A 16,946-nucleotide genomic window follows, 5' to 3' on the forward strand; every position below is an offset into this window, starting at 1 on the left:
GGAGATACCTGTAGAGCATCTTTATAGTCACCCAGTTACGTTGCGACGTTTGATACACACAAAGCATTCCTCCGGTGTCCGTGAGTTATATGATCTCATGGTCATAGGAACAAATACTTGACACGCAGAAAACAGTAGCAACAAAATGACACGATCAACATGCTACGTCTATTAGTTTGGGTCTAGTCCATCACATGATTCTCCTAATGATGTGATCTCGTTATCAAGTGACAACACTTGCCTATGGCCAGGAAACCTTGACCATCTTTGATCAACGAGCTAGTCAACTAGAGGCTTACTAGGGACAGTGTTTTGTCTATGTATCCACACAAGTATTGTGTTTCCAATCAATACAATTATAGCATGGATAATAAACGATTATCATGAACTAAGAAATATAATAATAACTAATTTATTATTGCCTCTAGGGCATATTTCCAACAGTTGCATGTTAGTCGATGAAACCAGTCTCTCGTAAGCGTACGAGTAATGTCGGTCCAGGCCGCTTCAATCCAACAATACCGCCGAATCGAGAAAAGACTAAGGAGGGCATAAAATCGAACATCAACGCCCACAAAACCTTTTTTGTTCTACTCGAAATAACATCTACGCATGAACCTAGCTCATGATGCCACTGTTGGGGAACATTGCATGGGAAACAAAAAAAATTCCTACGCACACGAAGACCTATCATGGTGATGTTCATCTACGAGAGGAGATTAGATCCACATACCCTTGTAGATCGCTAAGCGGGAAGCATTAGGAAACGCAGTTGATGTAGTGGTACAACTTCGTGATTCAAATCACCGTCGTCCCACGATCCGTCTCACGATCCTTCCGATCTAGCGTCGAACAGACGGCACCTCCGCGTTCCGCACACGTATAGCTCGATGACGATCCCGGCCTTCTTGATCCAGCAAGAGAGACAGAGAAATAGATGAGTTCTCCGGCAGCGTTACGGCGCGCCGGTGGTGGTGATGATCTACTCCTGCAGGGCTCCGCCTGAGCTCCACAGAAATCCAATCTAGAGGAAGAACTACGCGGTGTAGGTTTGAGTTGCACGTGGCAAAGTTGTGTCTCAAAAAGCCCTAAACCACCAATATATATAGGAGGAGGGGAGGGGCTAGCCTTGGGGCTCAAGGGAGCCCCAAGGGCGCCGCCCGAGTGGGAGGAGGTAGACTCCCACCCCAATTCGGTATGGGGAAGGAGTCCCCTCCTTCCTTCCCACCTCCCTCTTTCCTTGTTTTTTTTCTTTTCTTTTGGTTTTTTCCACTTGTGGCACCATGGCCCTCTTGGGCTGGGCTCACCACCCCACTAAGGGCTGGTGCGCCACCCTAGGGTCACTAGGCTCACTCCCGGGTGGGTGGGCCCCTCTCGGTGAATACCCGGAACCCATTCGTCACTCCCGGTACAGTGTCGGTAATGCCCGAAAACTTTCCGGTGACCAAATGAAACCATCCTATATATCAATCTTCGTTTCCGGACCATTCCGGAAACCCTTGTGACGTCCATGGTCTCATCCAGGACTCCCAACAACCTTCGGTCACCAACACATATAACTCAACTATACTAAAACATCATCGAACCTTAAGTGTGCAGACCCTGCGGGTTCGAGAACTATGTAGACATGACCCGAGACACTCCTCGGTCAATATCCAATAACGGGACCTGGATGTCCATATTGGATCCTACATATTCTACGCAGATCTTATCAGTTGAACCTCTGTGCCAAGGATTCATATAATCCCGTATCACATCCCCTTTGTCCTTCGGTATGTTACTTACCCGAGATTTGATCGTCGGTATCCCTATACCTATTTCAATCTCGTTACCGGCAACTTTCTTTACTCGTTCTGTAATACAAGATCCCGTGACTCACACTTGAGTCACATTGCTTGCAAGGCTTGTGTACGATGTTGTATTACCGAGTGGGCCCCGAGATACCTCTCCGTCACACGGAGTGACAAATCCCAGTCTTGATCTATGCCAACTCAACGGACACCTTCGAAGAAACCTGTAGAACACCTTTATAGCCACGCAGTTATGTTGTGACGTTTGATACACACAAGGTATTCCTCCGGTGTCAGTGAGTTACATGATCTCATTGTCATAGGAATGAACACTTGACACGCAGAAAACAATAGCAACAAAATGACACTATCACATGCTACGTTTATAGTTTGGGTCTAGTCCATCACATGATTCTCCTAATGATGTGATCCAGTTATCAAGTGACAACACTTGCGTATGGTCAGAAAACCTTAACCATCCTTGATCAACTGGCTAGCCAACTAGAGGCTTGCTAGGGACATTGTTTTGTCTATATATCCACACATGTATCTATGTTCTCATTCAATACAATTATAGCATGGATAATAAAAGATTATCTTGAAACAGGAAATATAATTATAACTATTTTATCATTGCCTCTAGGGCATATTTCCAACAGGGTGAGTGGTTGGATTTGGACCAGCTCCACCCGTTTCAAACCCGACCCATTGCCATTCCTAGTTTCGTCACACGTGACTACAACATGAGATACTATTTTTATTAATAATATTTATTCTCACTTTGAATTTAAGATGTGTGATTGTCACGCACGACATATGAAAAGCCCGGCATCGTTCGTGGGCATATGTCCGAACCCATCCACGGACACGCGAAGGACCGAATTTGACAAGTCCAACCTAGTAATGCTATTTCGATTTAATTGATAACTGAGTGCGCAACTAAAATCTTCAGAACAAGTACAATAAGATACAATCAGCAGGCTGTAAGGATTAAAATACTATATTTTTGCTGTGTTGGATGAGAGAGAAGGAAAACGGGTTCTTCGTGAAGAGTTAGAGCAAGTACAATAAGGTACAGTCAGCAGGCTGTAAGGATTAAAATATTATATTTTTGCTGAGTTGGATGAGAGAGAAGAGGAGAGAGAAGGGAAGCGGACTCTTCGTGAAGAGTCAGCTCTAGCACGTGATCCTATGTGCTTTTGTGAGAATGAAGAGTTTGTACAATAGTTAGCTATAAAAGAATATTACTTTTAGCATATATGGTCCACCTTTCATTCTCACAAAACACCCAGGAGGACGTGCTAGAGTTGGCTCTTCATGAAGAGCTCGCTTCCCTTCTCTCTCCTCTTCTCTTTCATCCAAATCAGCAAAAATATAATATTTTAATTATTACAGCCTACTGACTGTGCCTTATTGTACTTGCTCTAAGAGCAAGTACAATAGAGCTGAGTCAGCTGGCTATAAGGAATAAAGTAGTATATTTTTGCTTAGTTGGACGAGAGATAAGAGGAGAAAGAAGGTAAGCGGGCTCTTAGTTAAGAGCCAGCTCTAGCACGTGCTCCTAGACACTTTGTGAGAATGAAAGGTGGGTCATATAATAAATAAGTAGTACACTCTTCTAACTAACTATTGTATATGTTAACTATAAGATGGGTTATAGGTGACATGGCATGAGCTTACAGCCGGCAGCCGGCTCTACTATTGTACTTGCTCTAACCATGCTCTCAATAAGCCGGATAAGGGTGTGGAAGTGTGGGCCCAGTTGACCTGTTCACCGCGATAAGCTCGACGCAGGACCAACGACTTGCCTAGTTTCTCAAGCAACGCAACCGATACCTCTGCGCCCGTCCACACGATCGCGATCCGACGGGGCCGCCGCGCCTGCTCTCGACAACGACGTCGACTCGTCGATGCGGGGGCGGAGACCTAGAAATGCCGCCCTCCGGCCCCGCTTCCTCCCCCAAATCCGGCATTGGCGAGCTTCCGCGATCCCCGAAAAGGTCTCAGCTCGCTCGATCTTCTTGCGTGCCCTCTATTTTTGTGGTTAATTTTGCTGCGCGAATGTTGCGATGCTTTCGACCTTTTAGAGCTTATTCTTTGGTTGGCCAATGGTTAAGTTTATGTTCAGGATGGGGATCAGCAGATGGTTCACTTGCTTGGTTGCCAACTTGCTTTGCTTGCACAGTAGTACAATTTGACTGTGAAATGTTTGCTCTAAGCAGTCTATGTGTATGTGGCACGCTTCTCTTGCTATTCTGCGGAAATGCCCCTTACTGTACTGTCTGTTACTCTGTTTCTTTGCCTCTTTTAAGCCGGTTCCTGCCTGCATTACTTGCTTCAACCTTATTGTATGATCTGCAAGTCTGACAGATTCTGATGTCGGCCCAAAATAGGTACACTAGAGTAGAGCGCCAAGTGAAATATTTGATGACTATTCCCCAATTCATAGGTTATTCTCACAGTTTTCGTTTTGGTACACTATACCTTGTAGTATATCTGTAGCAATTTGTTTCCATAAAGTTCCCTAAAAAAAGTTTATTTCATAAGGAGTGTTCAGACTGGCCTGTAGACCAACTTAATTCGAGCCAAAACATTTCAACTCATCCCTTAAAAGTAAACATTTCAGTTACGAGGGAAAAAAACTTCTTCAGGGCATAAACAGTAATTAATTAAGTGGACATTATGTGGTATTGCTTTCATGGATGGCAAGGGAACGACAGTTATGTGTTGCTTGTCCGCGACGAAGTGCAGCCCTGCAAAGTAAACTGCAGAAAACAATACCCGTGTCGCAATCTGTTGGCGCTAACTTGTATTCTGGTATTCTGTTGTCTTCACTTGTACTCCTACATTACTGCTCTGACTTAATTAATGTTTCTTATTCTTGCTTCTTCCCTGTCCATTGTAACTTCGATGCTCTGCGTTTCTGGGTTTGCAGTATATGTATTTGCGCAGATAGAACGATCGATTAGTTAATGCTTTGGTTTCAGTTGTGACAGGTTGCAATGGCCGTCCTAAGGGGGTCTTTGAATGGCTGGTTGTTCTGGGTGCTGGGTCTTGTTTGCGCCATGTATCAGATATTTTTTGTTGGGTCAGCAGCGGGTCAAAGTGCACAGTTGAGTGTGGACGCTTCACATCAAAATACTCAGATGATCCCTGAGAATATGTTTGGCATCTTTTTTGAGGTCAGATTAATGTTTAACTGTTGATTCATACATTGATTTTGAGTAGGTATATGAGCCACATGTAGTAAATTTGTTCTCATACCCTATCAACACCATGCCTGTGCAGAGAGGGGCATGCTTTGACAATGTTTGGCTATTTACTTGGCCAACTCAACAAACTCTGTGTTAGATGGCTATATATAGACAACAGCAGCCCACATAACATATTTGCATAACTCGGTGTTACTTTTGCATGTATAATTCACGAGCTGTAGAATTGCAACAAATACATGTAGTTTAAGAAGTTTATTTGTGATGAGACTAGCCAGCAAACCTGTTCGCTACTTATTCCTTTACAATAATTCATGCAGCCGAACCTTGCAAATCGTAATATAGTGTTAAAGGTTATTCAGTTTTTTTACTTTGTTGAGAATTGTTGCTTATTATTGGTTTTACTTGTAGGAGATTAACCATGCTGGGGCTGGCGGGTTGTGGGCCGAACTTGTAAACAATAGAGGTAACGTGATCTGATATCTGAGGTGTCAAAGATATACATGCACTTTGGTTTATCTGATTGAAGTGAGTGCTCGCCATTTTGGCACTTCTTGGTGTATTACCTGGGGTAGTTCAAAATTTTCACTTGTAGTCATTTTCAGGGAAATTACTGCAGGGTCATAATGCTCTTTGTTCGAACTAACTGTTACTGATCTCTGCTGTAACTGTAATTTTTTTAATGGAAAGCTACTGACTAATTGTTTGTCTCATTATGTTACTTACAGCTCTGTTATAACACTAGGCATTAGCAGCCACTAATCATTTAGACATAATTCTTATATGTGGTGAAGAGTTGTATAGAGGACATGCAATAGACGTAGATAATGAGCTGAACATTCTGTCCTACATTTGTGTGGTTCCCTTATGTTGTTCTGTTTTATGTGCAAATCTCTAACAATTTAACTTGCAGGTTTTGAAGCTGGTGGTCCTAATACTCCTTCAAATATTGATCCATGGTTGATAATTGGAGATGAATCAAATATTATTGTTGCAACCGACCGCTCATCCTGTTTTGCGACTAATCCGATCGCACTTCGGATGGAAGTACTTTGTCAATCTAGTGGAAATGATGTCTGCCCACCAGGAGGTGTTGGCATTTATAATCCTGGTTTCTGGGGCATGGTATGACTTTTACTTATCTAACCCAAATTCAGGATTCTGAATCTCATGTAACTTGAGCTTTTCTCATTTTTTATATACCAATTTGATACCAAGAGACAAAAGATAAAGATCCGTTAAACCTAGATCTTTTGTAGTCTCTACTCATTAGTGACACACTGCATTTGAGTTGATACAATATCTGTTATTTTCTTCTTCCTGGCTTTTAGGCTTTTATATGTGAACAATATAAGTTTGTTTCGAGTATAACAATAAGAATTACTTTTGCTACCATTGTTGTAGAATATTGAGGAAGCAAAGGTTTATAAAGTCAGCATGTACATCAGGTCATCAGACTCCATGGATCTAACAGTTTCCTTGACAAGCTCAGATGGTCTTCAGAATCTAGCTGCTTATACCATCACGTAAGCAATATTGTGGCTTAATTTAACTACAGTTCAGCATTTATTACAGATATGGCTCTCTGTGTGTAATGGGTGGTTGTTATAAATCTTTCTTCTGTAGGGCTGATAAGGAAGAGTTTAAAGAGTGGACGAAGGTTGAGTTTGATCTGCAATCAAGTGGAAGAAATTATAACTCAAGGCTTCAGCTTACGACCACAAAAAGTGGCATAGTTTGGTTTGATCAAGTATCACTTATGCCATCTGATACTTACATGGTAATTTACTTTTCAATTATTATCTGGGTACTGTCCTTTTTCCTTTTGTCTCGTAATAGATGGCATGTTTCGACTGTGAAGTTCCCTTGCATCCACAAGAATTGAGAAACACAACATAGCAGTAAATATATTTTCGATTATGCAACAACTATTTATGTTTAGATTATGATTTCGGATATCCATATTTTTTACAACTCAGTGAACTTAAGATATTTGTCCATGGATAGGTTTGATGCAGTAAATATGAAATTGTGTTGTGCAATTAACAACTATTTATGTTTCAGTTATCATGTCATAAATAAATCCAAACATTTAATAACCTGGGACCAGAGTTCTCACTAAACTTGTTATGTGTACATGTATAACTATTTGTTCAGGAAGCAGAGTTCTAGTAGTTCACATTCAAATGTTTCTTAATACAGGTGCATTGGTCATAACTAAAATTGCACGGTGATACTTTTACCCCGGGAAATATCCACAACATTAAGTTCTATTTTTATGTATCTTTTGTAGCATTGTCAATTTGTTCCTAATTTGCACATGACATATAAATTAAGTAGAAAAATGAAAATTATCTAGAGTTTCCATCGTTGATTACAATGTATTTTTCAATCATTTTTCTTTTCAGGGGCATGGTTATCGTAAAGATCTTGCGTCTATGCTGGCAAATCTAAAGCCTAAATTTTTGAAATTCCCAGGTTTGTCACTGGTATTTTCATCTTTCATCTGTGATTCATATCAAGGGGTGAAGATATTATTCCTTGGTAGTTAATATGTGGTAGAAGTTCCATGATTTTTTGTACTACAAAATTGTACAATGTACTGTGATATCGTACAATATCTATGTACTGTGAATATCGTACAATTTATATGTCTAAAAGTCAGCTTACATGTTTGAGTATTCAATGACATGTGTTAATTGTTCTGTTTTCTCAACCATGTATTTCTGCACTTAAGGGTACAATATTAGACTGGGTAGACTCGTGGTAACGAACTAAACTAGCATTAGATACGTATTCTTCTCTCTATCACTATATGTGGTACGACCGAATGAAGATACTCCCTCTGTAAAGAAATATTTTACAAGGTACAGTACCTTGTAAAATTATAAGCAACCGATGCTATTAGTTGCCACTGAATCATCTTGTTTGACACAAAACTTCTTCACACACGGTTTATGGGTTTGGCATAACAAACTGCATGAACATGATTTGCTACACAGTTAAAAGTTACTATAGAAAGAATTTTTCGTTTTCTTGCTTCAAATGCTCTTGCAGCATACCAAACAGGCTATTGGCAATTAGGTGTTTTTGAGGTTTCAAACAATCATTAGATCTTTTCTCAGTATATGTAGCTGTGGTTGGTAGATTATGTAACATAAACTGTATAAAGAAGTTGTGTGCCGAACAACATGATTCAGTGGCAACTAATAGTCAGTATAGGTAAGCTCTTAGCTCTGATACAAAAAGATTTTGTAACAGAAGGTTAAAGCTTGGTTATAGTTAAACACTGATTTCTGGAGATTGATAGTATCCTGATTACATGTTTTAGGTGGAAACTATGTCATGGGAAACTATCTGTTAAATGCATTTCGCTGGAGTGAAACTGTTGGACCCTGGGAGGAGAGACCTGGTCATTTTAATGATGTTTGGGGCTACTGGACTGATGATGGACTTGGATTCTTTGAGTTCCTTCAAGTGAGTAAAAAAAACTACTGCTTGACTTAGATCTGGAAATCGTCAGACAATTGCAAACAGTCTTAAGCTGAGATTTGTTATTTTATTACTGTAGTTAGCAGAAGACCTTGGTGCTTGCCCAGTTTGGGTGGTCAATGATGGTAATTACTATGTCTAAGAAGTAAAAAAAAATGTTTGCTAATCTGGTGATGTGATCAATTATTTTCATTGTGGCAGGGGCTAGCCGATATGAACAAGTATCATCTGCCACAATAGCTGCTTTTGTAAAGGTATGTTCTTGAATATAGTTACAGGTCATTTTTTCACTTGCCATGGTCTGTATCTATTCCTCCCTTAGTAGGTTTTCTTATTTTCTGAGCATTAAACTAACAAAATAAGAAATTACGATTGCCTATTTACTCTCTTTACTGAATTTATTCTCCAATGACCAATAATAAGGAAAGGATTGCACGATAAATGAACCATCCATTTATTTTAAAAGCTATCTCAGCAGAGAACCAAGTAGAACAGAAAATGAAATACAGACATAATCTTGTCACTTAGGATTCAGAAATGGCATCCCTAGGTTGAGTGGCCAGAATGGAATCTGCTAAATGTAATCATATATGTGTGCTTACGCAATGTTTTTCTAGGAAACAAGTGCACATTGCTAATTACTATCTTTGGATGCATAATTGAACAATCACTTGGTCTATATTCTATCTGTTACTACAAATTTCGAATGTCTAGGCTACAGTCTAGCATGAATATCTGGGAAATGACTAAATATATATCAAGAGTCGATGTGGAATACGTATTTCTTACATGCCTAGCTGAAGGATGCCATACATAATGATCTTAATCAGGATTGTGAGAGTAAGGGATGTTTCTTCACTGTACTTGGTTCCATTTGTAGGAAATCGTTGTTATTTGAATTTCTTAATTCTTGCAGGATGTTGTTGACAGTATTGAGTTTGCAAGGGGAGACCCTGGGACTTCATGGGGTTCAGTTCGTGCAGCAATGGGACACCCAGAGCCCTTTCAGCTTAATTATATTTCTATGGGAAATCAGGAATGCTCAATGCACTACTATAAAGGTTAATTTATATATCTCTTGGTTTCTTCACATTTTCTTCATCGATGGCAATATAGGAAAGCAAGTATTGAAGCTGCATTTTTTTTTAAAATCTCCGAGTTTTCTCTTGTCTGTATTTGTAGAGAATTACCGCAAGTTCTACTCTGCAATAAAAGCATCCTACCCAGATATCAAAATCATATCCAGCTGTGATAGATCTACCATTTCACCAGTCGCACCTGCTGATCTGTATGATGTTCATGTAAAGACTGTTCCTCTGTCTTCACTTAGATAAAGTATATATATTCAGCTTTAATTAAATTAATAATACATTGGCAATGTTCGACATCCGCTCTATGGTAGGTCTATACCTCATCTGGTGATATGTTTTCCAAATCTAGCATGTTTGACAGCACACGCCGAGGTGGACCAAAGGTACGAGCTGCGCTTCTATTAACGTCAATTCTCATACTTACAACTAACCAGTACCCTGTGTAAACTTTTAGGCAATTGTTAGTGAATATGCTGTGACTGGAAATGATGCTGGCCGAGGAACATTAGTAGCTGCTCTAGCTGAAGCTGCATTTCTTATTGGATTAGAAAGAAACAGGTTCTTGTATTCTGCTTCTGGTTTGGTATCATGGTGATCAGAGCAGCCATTGTGAGCTTGCATGTTTTTCCTACTTTTTGTATGCAGCGACGCTGTTGAAATGGCAAGTTGTGCTCCACTCTTCGTAAATGACAATGATCGCAGGTAAATGATTCAACGCTTTGTATCAGTAAATCAGTCACAGAGTAATTCTGAAAACATGCTACAGTTTGTCTACTTGAAGTTAAGCTGAAATTTAGATAATCCTTTGACTTGAATTACTGTAGAGAGATGGAAGGATCTCTGGAGAGAGAAATACACTTGCACGTCATTACGATTTTTCTACTGATGCCTGTGGTATCCATGAAAATACGTTTGTGCTTAATAGGTGGAGTCCAGATGCCATAGTCTTCAACTCGTGGCAGCACTATGGATGTCCAAACTACTGGATGTTACACTTCTTCAAGGACTCAAGTGGTGCAGCACTTCATCCATCTACCATTCAAGTATCGAACTATAACCAACTGGTCGCATCGGCTATCACTTGGCAGAATTCTAAAGATGGAAATGCTTACCTAAAAATAAAGGTGCATTTATTCCATTGTCCTAGAATTAAACAGGTCCGATGAACATTTAAATAACCAAATCCGTTTATGTCAGGTTCTAAATTTCGGCAACAAAGCTGTAGATCTTAGTATCTCTATAACCGGGCTGGAGAACGGGATTCAGACATTTGGCTCCATAAAGACGGTACTTACATCTGGTTCTCTATGGGATGAGAATTCCTTCCAGCAACCAGACAAGGTATGCTACATTGACTTGTTTTCTTTCGGGTAACCGCAAAGTGAATTGGGCGTGAGAATTGTTCCGTATTGGATTAGTAGCTGTAGTGGTGCTTGTAAACTTGCAATGTTTTGTCTTGAACTTTTGTATGGAATGCAATAGGTGGTGCCGGTGGAAAGCCCGATAACCAATGCGAGGGAGGAGATGAGTCTTGTACTGGATCCGTACGCCCTCACCTCGTTTGATCTCCTCTTGGACCAGAGCAGTAGCACGATGATGCATCCAGTCCCAGAGTCAAGCTTGCATTCAAGTGTGTGAATACAGAAAGGAATGCGATAGACGAGAGAACCGCCTCTCAGTGCAAATCATGAACTTGGAATAAACATAAACTTAATGTGGGCGTGTGTCGATGTACATTTTACATACATACATATATATGCGTCAAAAGGCAAGCGCTTATCTATGATTATAGGCCTTGGTCTAACTCTCATGGACAGATTCTCCGTCGTAGTCTAGGTGGTTAGGATACTCGGCTCTCACCCGAGAGACCCGGGTTCAAGTCCCGGCGACGGAATTTTTTTGGGGCTCGAAAAAAAAGGATTTCGTATAGTATATATTTTTGCAAGGAACTGCGCCCTTGAAACGACAGTATTGACAAACATGTGGAAAATATTGTCCGATGTTCCCGTGGTGAACAATCATTGACGCGCACCTCCTTCCTTGGCAGTCGTGCTGGTGGCCATCCTATCCTAATAAGGGAATCTATTCTTAACCCGCTCCCAAATTTAAAATTCCAAATTTCTCGCTCGCCTCCTTCCTACTAATCCCGGCAGGAGGAGAGGAGAATCCCGTGGCCTCAAAGCACCGGCAGGCAGACACCGCCTCCGCCCCGCTCCCCCCCAACGCCCGCCCATGGCTCCGGCTCCGGCGTCGAGCGGCCGAATCCGGCCCTGGCTGGTGGTTGGCGACCTGGTCCTGGCGGTGCTGTGGGTGTGCGCGGGCGCGCTGGTGAAGCTGGCCGTGTACAACGTGCTCGGACTTGGGGGCCGCCCGGAGGGAGAAGCCGCCAAGGTCTCGCTCTCTGTCGTCTACATGTTCCTCTTCGCCTGGCTCGAATCCGCCACCGGCGGCGCCTCCTACAACCCGCTCACCGCCATCTCCGGTGCCCTGGCCTCCCGCGGCGGCCCCGCCCTCTACCTCTTCACCGTCTTCGTACGGGTCCCTGCGCAGGTGATTAGTCGCTCTGCCTCATCCTTCCATCTCCACTTTTGAGTTCCCGGAACACATGTGCCTAGTATTTATTGTTTTCAACAGAGGAGCCAACACGATTTGACCGGTACCTATTTGCGGGCCATATCATCTTATAATATACCACTATCTCATAACCGATCCATGAGGCATTGTCGTTGCTACTCCCTCCGTTTCAAAATATAAGGTTTCACAAGAAGAGCAAAATGAGTGAATCTATACTTTAAAGTATGTCTATGTACATCTGAATGTAGTTCATAATGCAATCTTTAAAAGGTCTTATATTTAGGAACGGATGGAGTACTATGTACTGGGAACAACACACATTTGTTCAATATATTACAAATATATTGGCCTCTATAAAAAAAAATCAGCACACCTTTGTCTTTGTTACAACGGGCAGGTATAGCAAGTTGTGCCAGAATGCCAAAATCTGAATATGACACCAGTATTTGGCCACATTATGGATGCCTTAAGCCATTACTATATTTTTCGATTTAATGTTATATGGGGCACACGTGGATACATATAATGTTAAAGAACAGAAAGGCTTTGCAGATAATTGTGTGGGCAAAATGTTAATACATGTCTAAGAAGTCTACTCTTAATGAAGGGACGAAATACAAACTGTGTGGGCATGTGGCATAATGCAGTACTATGAAACAGTGGTCAATTTTGTCACTTCAGATGTGATATAGATTGATAGCGAAACATAACAGCTATGTTGGCATTGGCATGTAGATGATTTCTAGACATTGGACAAGAGACATCGTATAAGATGTGTTAGGAAACTTTCTGTTTTTCTTCAAATGAAATTGGATGGGAGGGGAGAGATGAACTATCAGACCTATTTAATTCTTTCTTTTTTGCGGCGGGAAAGCATTTCATTTCATTTAATCATCAATGGGATTACAATCATTTGAAATGATAATGCTAATCTCCTAGGGAGAGTTTCCTAACCAACAAGTCGTACTCTGTTGACTACGACCCATAGCTGCCATAGCATGCGTAGCCTTATTCTGTGATCTACTGATTTTTATCAACTGGACTGATCTTTCATTCATCATTCCTGAGATGGCCGCCACTTGAAACATGTTCGTTGATCGTTCACTTGAACCTGACACGAGGAGCTTCATGCTCTCCGCACAGTCTGTCTCCACCTGGAGTGGCAGGTGAGTCCAGTGCAGCGCCAGCTTCAGACCATCCTCACATGCAGCTAGCTCCGCCTCCAGCGGACCCGGGCAGTTCAGGAGCCATCTGCATGCCTTATATATAACCGTACCCGTGTGATCTCGCAGGATCATACCAGCGCCGGCCGTTCGCCGTCGACATTTAGCTTTGCAACGCCGCTTGGGGAAGGTGACCAATTAGGTTTCACGCTAGGCTCCAGAATATCGTGTTCTGCAACATGGCCGGATAGGATAACTGTCTGCTTCCCCTTGAGGACGTCCACCTCCGGCACCTGTCTAATGAGCAGCAATGATTCCACATCGCTACATAGGAACTTCCTTTTTAATTCATGTTGAACAATAGATGTTTCATACTCTCTCTGTCGCAAGAAAGATGTTTCATACTTTCTTTTTTAATTTGCAAACCGTACAACAATAGTTCTCTTCTACGGTATATTTTTCATATACTACCAACAGTATGTTACAGGGGGGAAGGAAAAAAAAGGCCCAGGAGGCCAAAACAAAGTTAGGGGCTAGCCATTGCCTGCTCTTGGAACAAAACACATGATTTACAGGTCGCTATCTATCCACTGGTGAAAGGCATGAACATGTTGCTCTTTTATTTTCGCTATGAGACCTAAAATAAAAGAGAATTTTGTAGGTCTCATAGCTAAAATAAAAGAGAAGCATGTTCATGCCTTTCACCAGTGGATAGATAGCGACCTGTAAATCATGCTTCTCCTTTATTTTGAATTGCAACAACTTGAGATCTTGCTTGAGGTAATATCTCCAGGCCTGAAGATATTTTTGGAGATGTTTCATACTTTTGGAGGGGAAATATACTTCTTTCCTTTTTAGAAAAATGATATTTTTTCTCTTTGGCTGATCTGCCTGTTTCTTGTAGCCATGTTGATTTATGGATCTGCACGTCTGTCTAACATTTGATATTTTTTTGGTTATCAGGTGATTGGGGCAGTTATTGGAGTGATGCTCATGCGATTCGCATTCCCTAAAGTAGGTAAAGGAGCCGCGTTAAACGTCGGTGTTCATCATGGGGCTTTAACTGAAGGACTGGCAACCTTGATGGTTGTTATGGTGTCATTGACACTTAAAAAGAAAGAACAGGGGTTCTTTGTGAAGACATGGATCGCCAGCATTTGGAAAATGACGATTCATATCCTTAGCTCAGATATTACTGGAGGAATTATGAACCCTGCATCTGTAAGTGTTATCTACACCTAATGTCATGAGACTGCTGTAGAAATTAACCTCTTGAACTTGAACTACAACACATGTGCATAACTTCGATACGAATCTAATACAAATCATCAAAGTAGTATGCATACACATGTATGGCAGCACTAATTCCGTTCTGGTTGCCAGTACATTCCTTAATATTCTGTTCCTTTGCTATATGGTATGACCAGTTGAATGTGAAATGTTCACATCATCCACTTCTCAACTACTTTCCAAGTCTACCACGGTGATATCGAACTCTGGACATAAAATGTAACAGTTTTAAGTTGCCGAAACGATTTTACATGCATGCATTTCTTTGTTGTCTCAAAGATGTTGCATTGATGCTATCGAATACTTTTTTTTTCGAGAAAACGCAAAGAGTTGCGTTTCTTTGTATTGAAAAGAAGGGGAATTACAGCCTCCTAAGAGGTGGTTACAGCAGGTTGACAGATGTTCACTGCTAGCAAATAACTATCAAACTTAGTGATAAACCATAAAAGCATTTTTATTCACAGTAGAGTAACACCTAACATGCATTTTTAGCTTGCTACATCTAATTCTTGAGATTGCATTTCAGTTATGTAATGATTCACTTGTGTTATATTCTACAGGCTTTTGCCTGGGCCTATGCTCGTGGAGATCACACATCATTTGACCACCTACTGGTATATTGGCTTGCACCCCTCCAAGCAACCCTTGTAGGGGTATGGGTGGTTACCTTCTTAACTAAACCCAAGAAGACCAAGGAGCAAGAAGCAGATAAAAACAAGAACAAAAAGGAATAGACTTCAGGAAGTGAGCCTAGCTCGCTTGGTTCGGGAGTGGATGTACATACAATACCATCACCTGGGTTGAAGTCCTCATGGACTTGAATTTAGGTTCTATTTGGCTCTCCTTCAAGTATTCCTTCAGAGAAAATGAAGAAGGAATATTGTTATTGTGGGAGTGGTGTCCACCATTTTTTCTGGAGCAAGAACTCCAGATCATATAATCATATGATCATTATTCTAAAATGTTTATCTGTCAGCATGTAAGAAGCCTCCTTAATGTGTATTTCTTGACACAACTCAACTGTGGTCGAGACCGTTGAACTCGTCACCTGTCTCGCACTGACCGACAATTGACATTTTGTGATCCTGCAATTTATCAGTGTGTCGTGCAAGTCTTTTCTCTAGTTTCTAGAAAACCAATCAATTAATATCGTTAGGGAGTTACCATTGAGTTTATATGATTCGTGAACACACACATATAACAAAGCATTCAGTAGATATGATGAAGCTAAAACTGCTAGTTTTCTTTAAATTGCACCGGAGTTGTTTTCTTTAAGTTACACCACCTTGTGTATTGTCGCTGCAGTGCAGCCATGCTACTATCAGACAATTAGTACCCTGAAAATTCGACCAAGTTCTCCTTTTTCAGCCTAATAATTATTCACTTCCTCTTCGGCACACCCCCTAAACACATCATTAAAGCTAAATAAAATATTGCTAGGGCAGGATTCGAACACAAGACCTTCTATTATAGGAGGGAGTTGATAGCCACTAGGCCTAATTGTGATTATTTACTAATTACGCAGCATAACATATTAGAGAGTCTCCTAGCGGTGCCAGATCCTGAAAGAAAAAGTGAATCATTATTTCTGAAAAAGTGAATATTTTTAAAATGCAAATATTTTGCAAAAGTTGTGAATTTTAAAAATTTCAAACTTATTGTAGAATTTTGAACACTTTTTGAACGTGAATGTTCTTTGAAAAACAAACAATTTTTCAAGAATAGGAGGTAATGTAGCAAAAAATTATATAGAACATGAAATATTTTTTGAAAATTTAAAGAAACGCAAACATTTTTCAAAAAGATGAATAATTTTTTGAAACTAACGGATACTGTATCTCACTTTTTTTAAATGAACATTTTTATTTTCTTTATCAGTTTTGGAAAATATGAATAATTTTTAAATTCTCGTGAAAAATTTAAAACACAAACAATTTTGAAATAAGAAACAAAAAACCCAGTGAAAACAGATTCATGACAAACCGGATACTGCAGCATATGCGTTTATCTCATAATTGGGCAGGCCCATCTTGTTTGTTAGGTCGCTCGCCTCTCTGCTAATGAGCCACACTTTGTCGCAAAGAGTAATAAAATTGGATTTTCGTCGTATTTTGTGCTATGATCTTTCTCTAAAATTTTGATTTTTTTTCAGGTAATTGAACTTTTTTTGCAATTTGTTTTGATTTTTTTTAAATTTTCTATTTTTTTCCAATTTGTTTACAACATTTGTGATTTTTCTAAACAGGTAGAAATTTTGTTCCAAAATGATCCACAAATTTGAGAAAAAGTTGACTACTAGGTAGATTAATTTGTACAAAATTTTACGAACTAAAA

At 40.4% G+C, this 16,946-nt stretch overlaps 2 protein-coding genes and 1 non-coding gene across 4 annotated transcripts; all 3 read left to right on the top strand.

Moving 5' to 3' along the window:
- The first annotated feature begins 3,605 nt into the window (after positions 1–3,605).
- On the top strand, positions 3,606–11,374 carry LOC123448777 (alpha-L-arabinofuranosidase 1-like). 2 transcript variants are annotated; one of them, XM_045125779.1, is made up of 18 exons: positions 3,606–3,790; positions 4,787–4,972; positions 5,414–5,468; positions 5,916–6,127; positions 6,407–6,528; positions 6,629–6,782; positions 7,411–7,480; positions 8,334–8,479; positions 8,574–8,619; positions 8,696–8,748; positions 9,411–9,555; positions 9,677–9,795; positions 9,897–9,968; positions 10,040–10,143; positions 10,231–10,287; positions 10,511–10,709; positions 10,783–10,926; positions 11,068–11,374. In XM_045125779.1, the coding sequence occupies exons 1-18, from the start codon at positions 3,701–3,703 to the stop codon at positions 11,221–11,223; spliced, it is 2,130 nt and encodes a 709-aa protein (XP_044981714.1). In that variant the 5' UTR covers positions 3,606–3,700; the 3' UTR covers positions 11,224–11,374. The 2 variants fall into 2 exon arrangements, with proteins under 2 accessions (XP_044981714.1, XP_044981715.1); XM_045125780.1 differs by having other exon boundaries at positions 3,703–3,790; positions 4,778–4,972.
- A 32-nt stretch (positions 11,375–11,406) lies between these two features.
- Positions 11,407–11,479, top strand: TRNAE-CUC. The gene has a single exon. It is a non-coding gene; the product is annotated as a tRNA-Glu (tRNA).
- Positions 11,463–15,703, top strand: LOC123448778 (aquaporin SIP2-1). The gene is made up of 3 exons (XM_045125781.1): positions 11,463–12,135; positions 14,286–14,543; positions 15,173–15,703. Exons 1-3 carry the CDS (start codon positions 11,818–11,820, stop codon positions 15,344–15,346), a joined length of 750 nt encoding a protein of 249 aa, XP_044981716.1. The 5' UTR covers positions 11,463–11,817; the 3' UTR covers positions 15,347–15,703.
- Positions 15,704–16,946: the final 1,243 nt, after the last annotated feature.

The sequence above is a fragment of the Hordeum vulgare genome, chromosome 4H (genome assembly GCF_904849725.1).
Source record: "Hordeum vulgare subsp. vulgare chromosome 4H, MorexV3_pseudomolecules_assembly, whole genome shotgun sequence".
NCBI lineage: Eukaryota > Viridiplantae > Streptophyta > Magnoliopsida > Poales > Poaceae > Hordeum > Hordeum vulgare.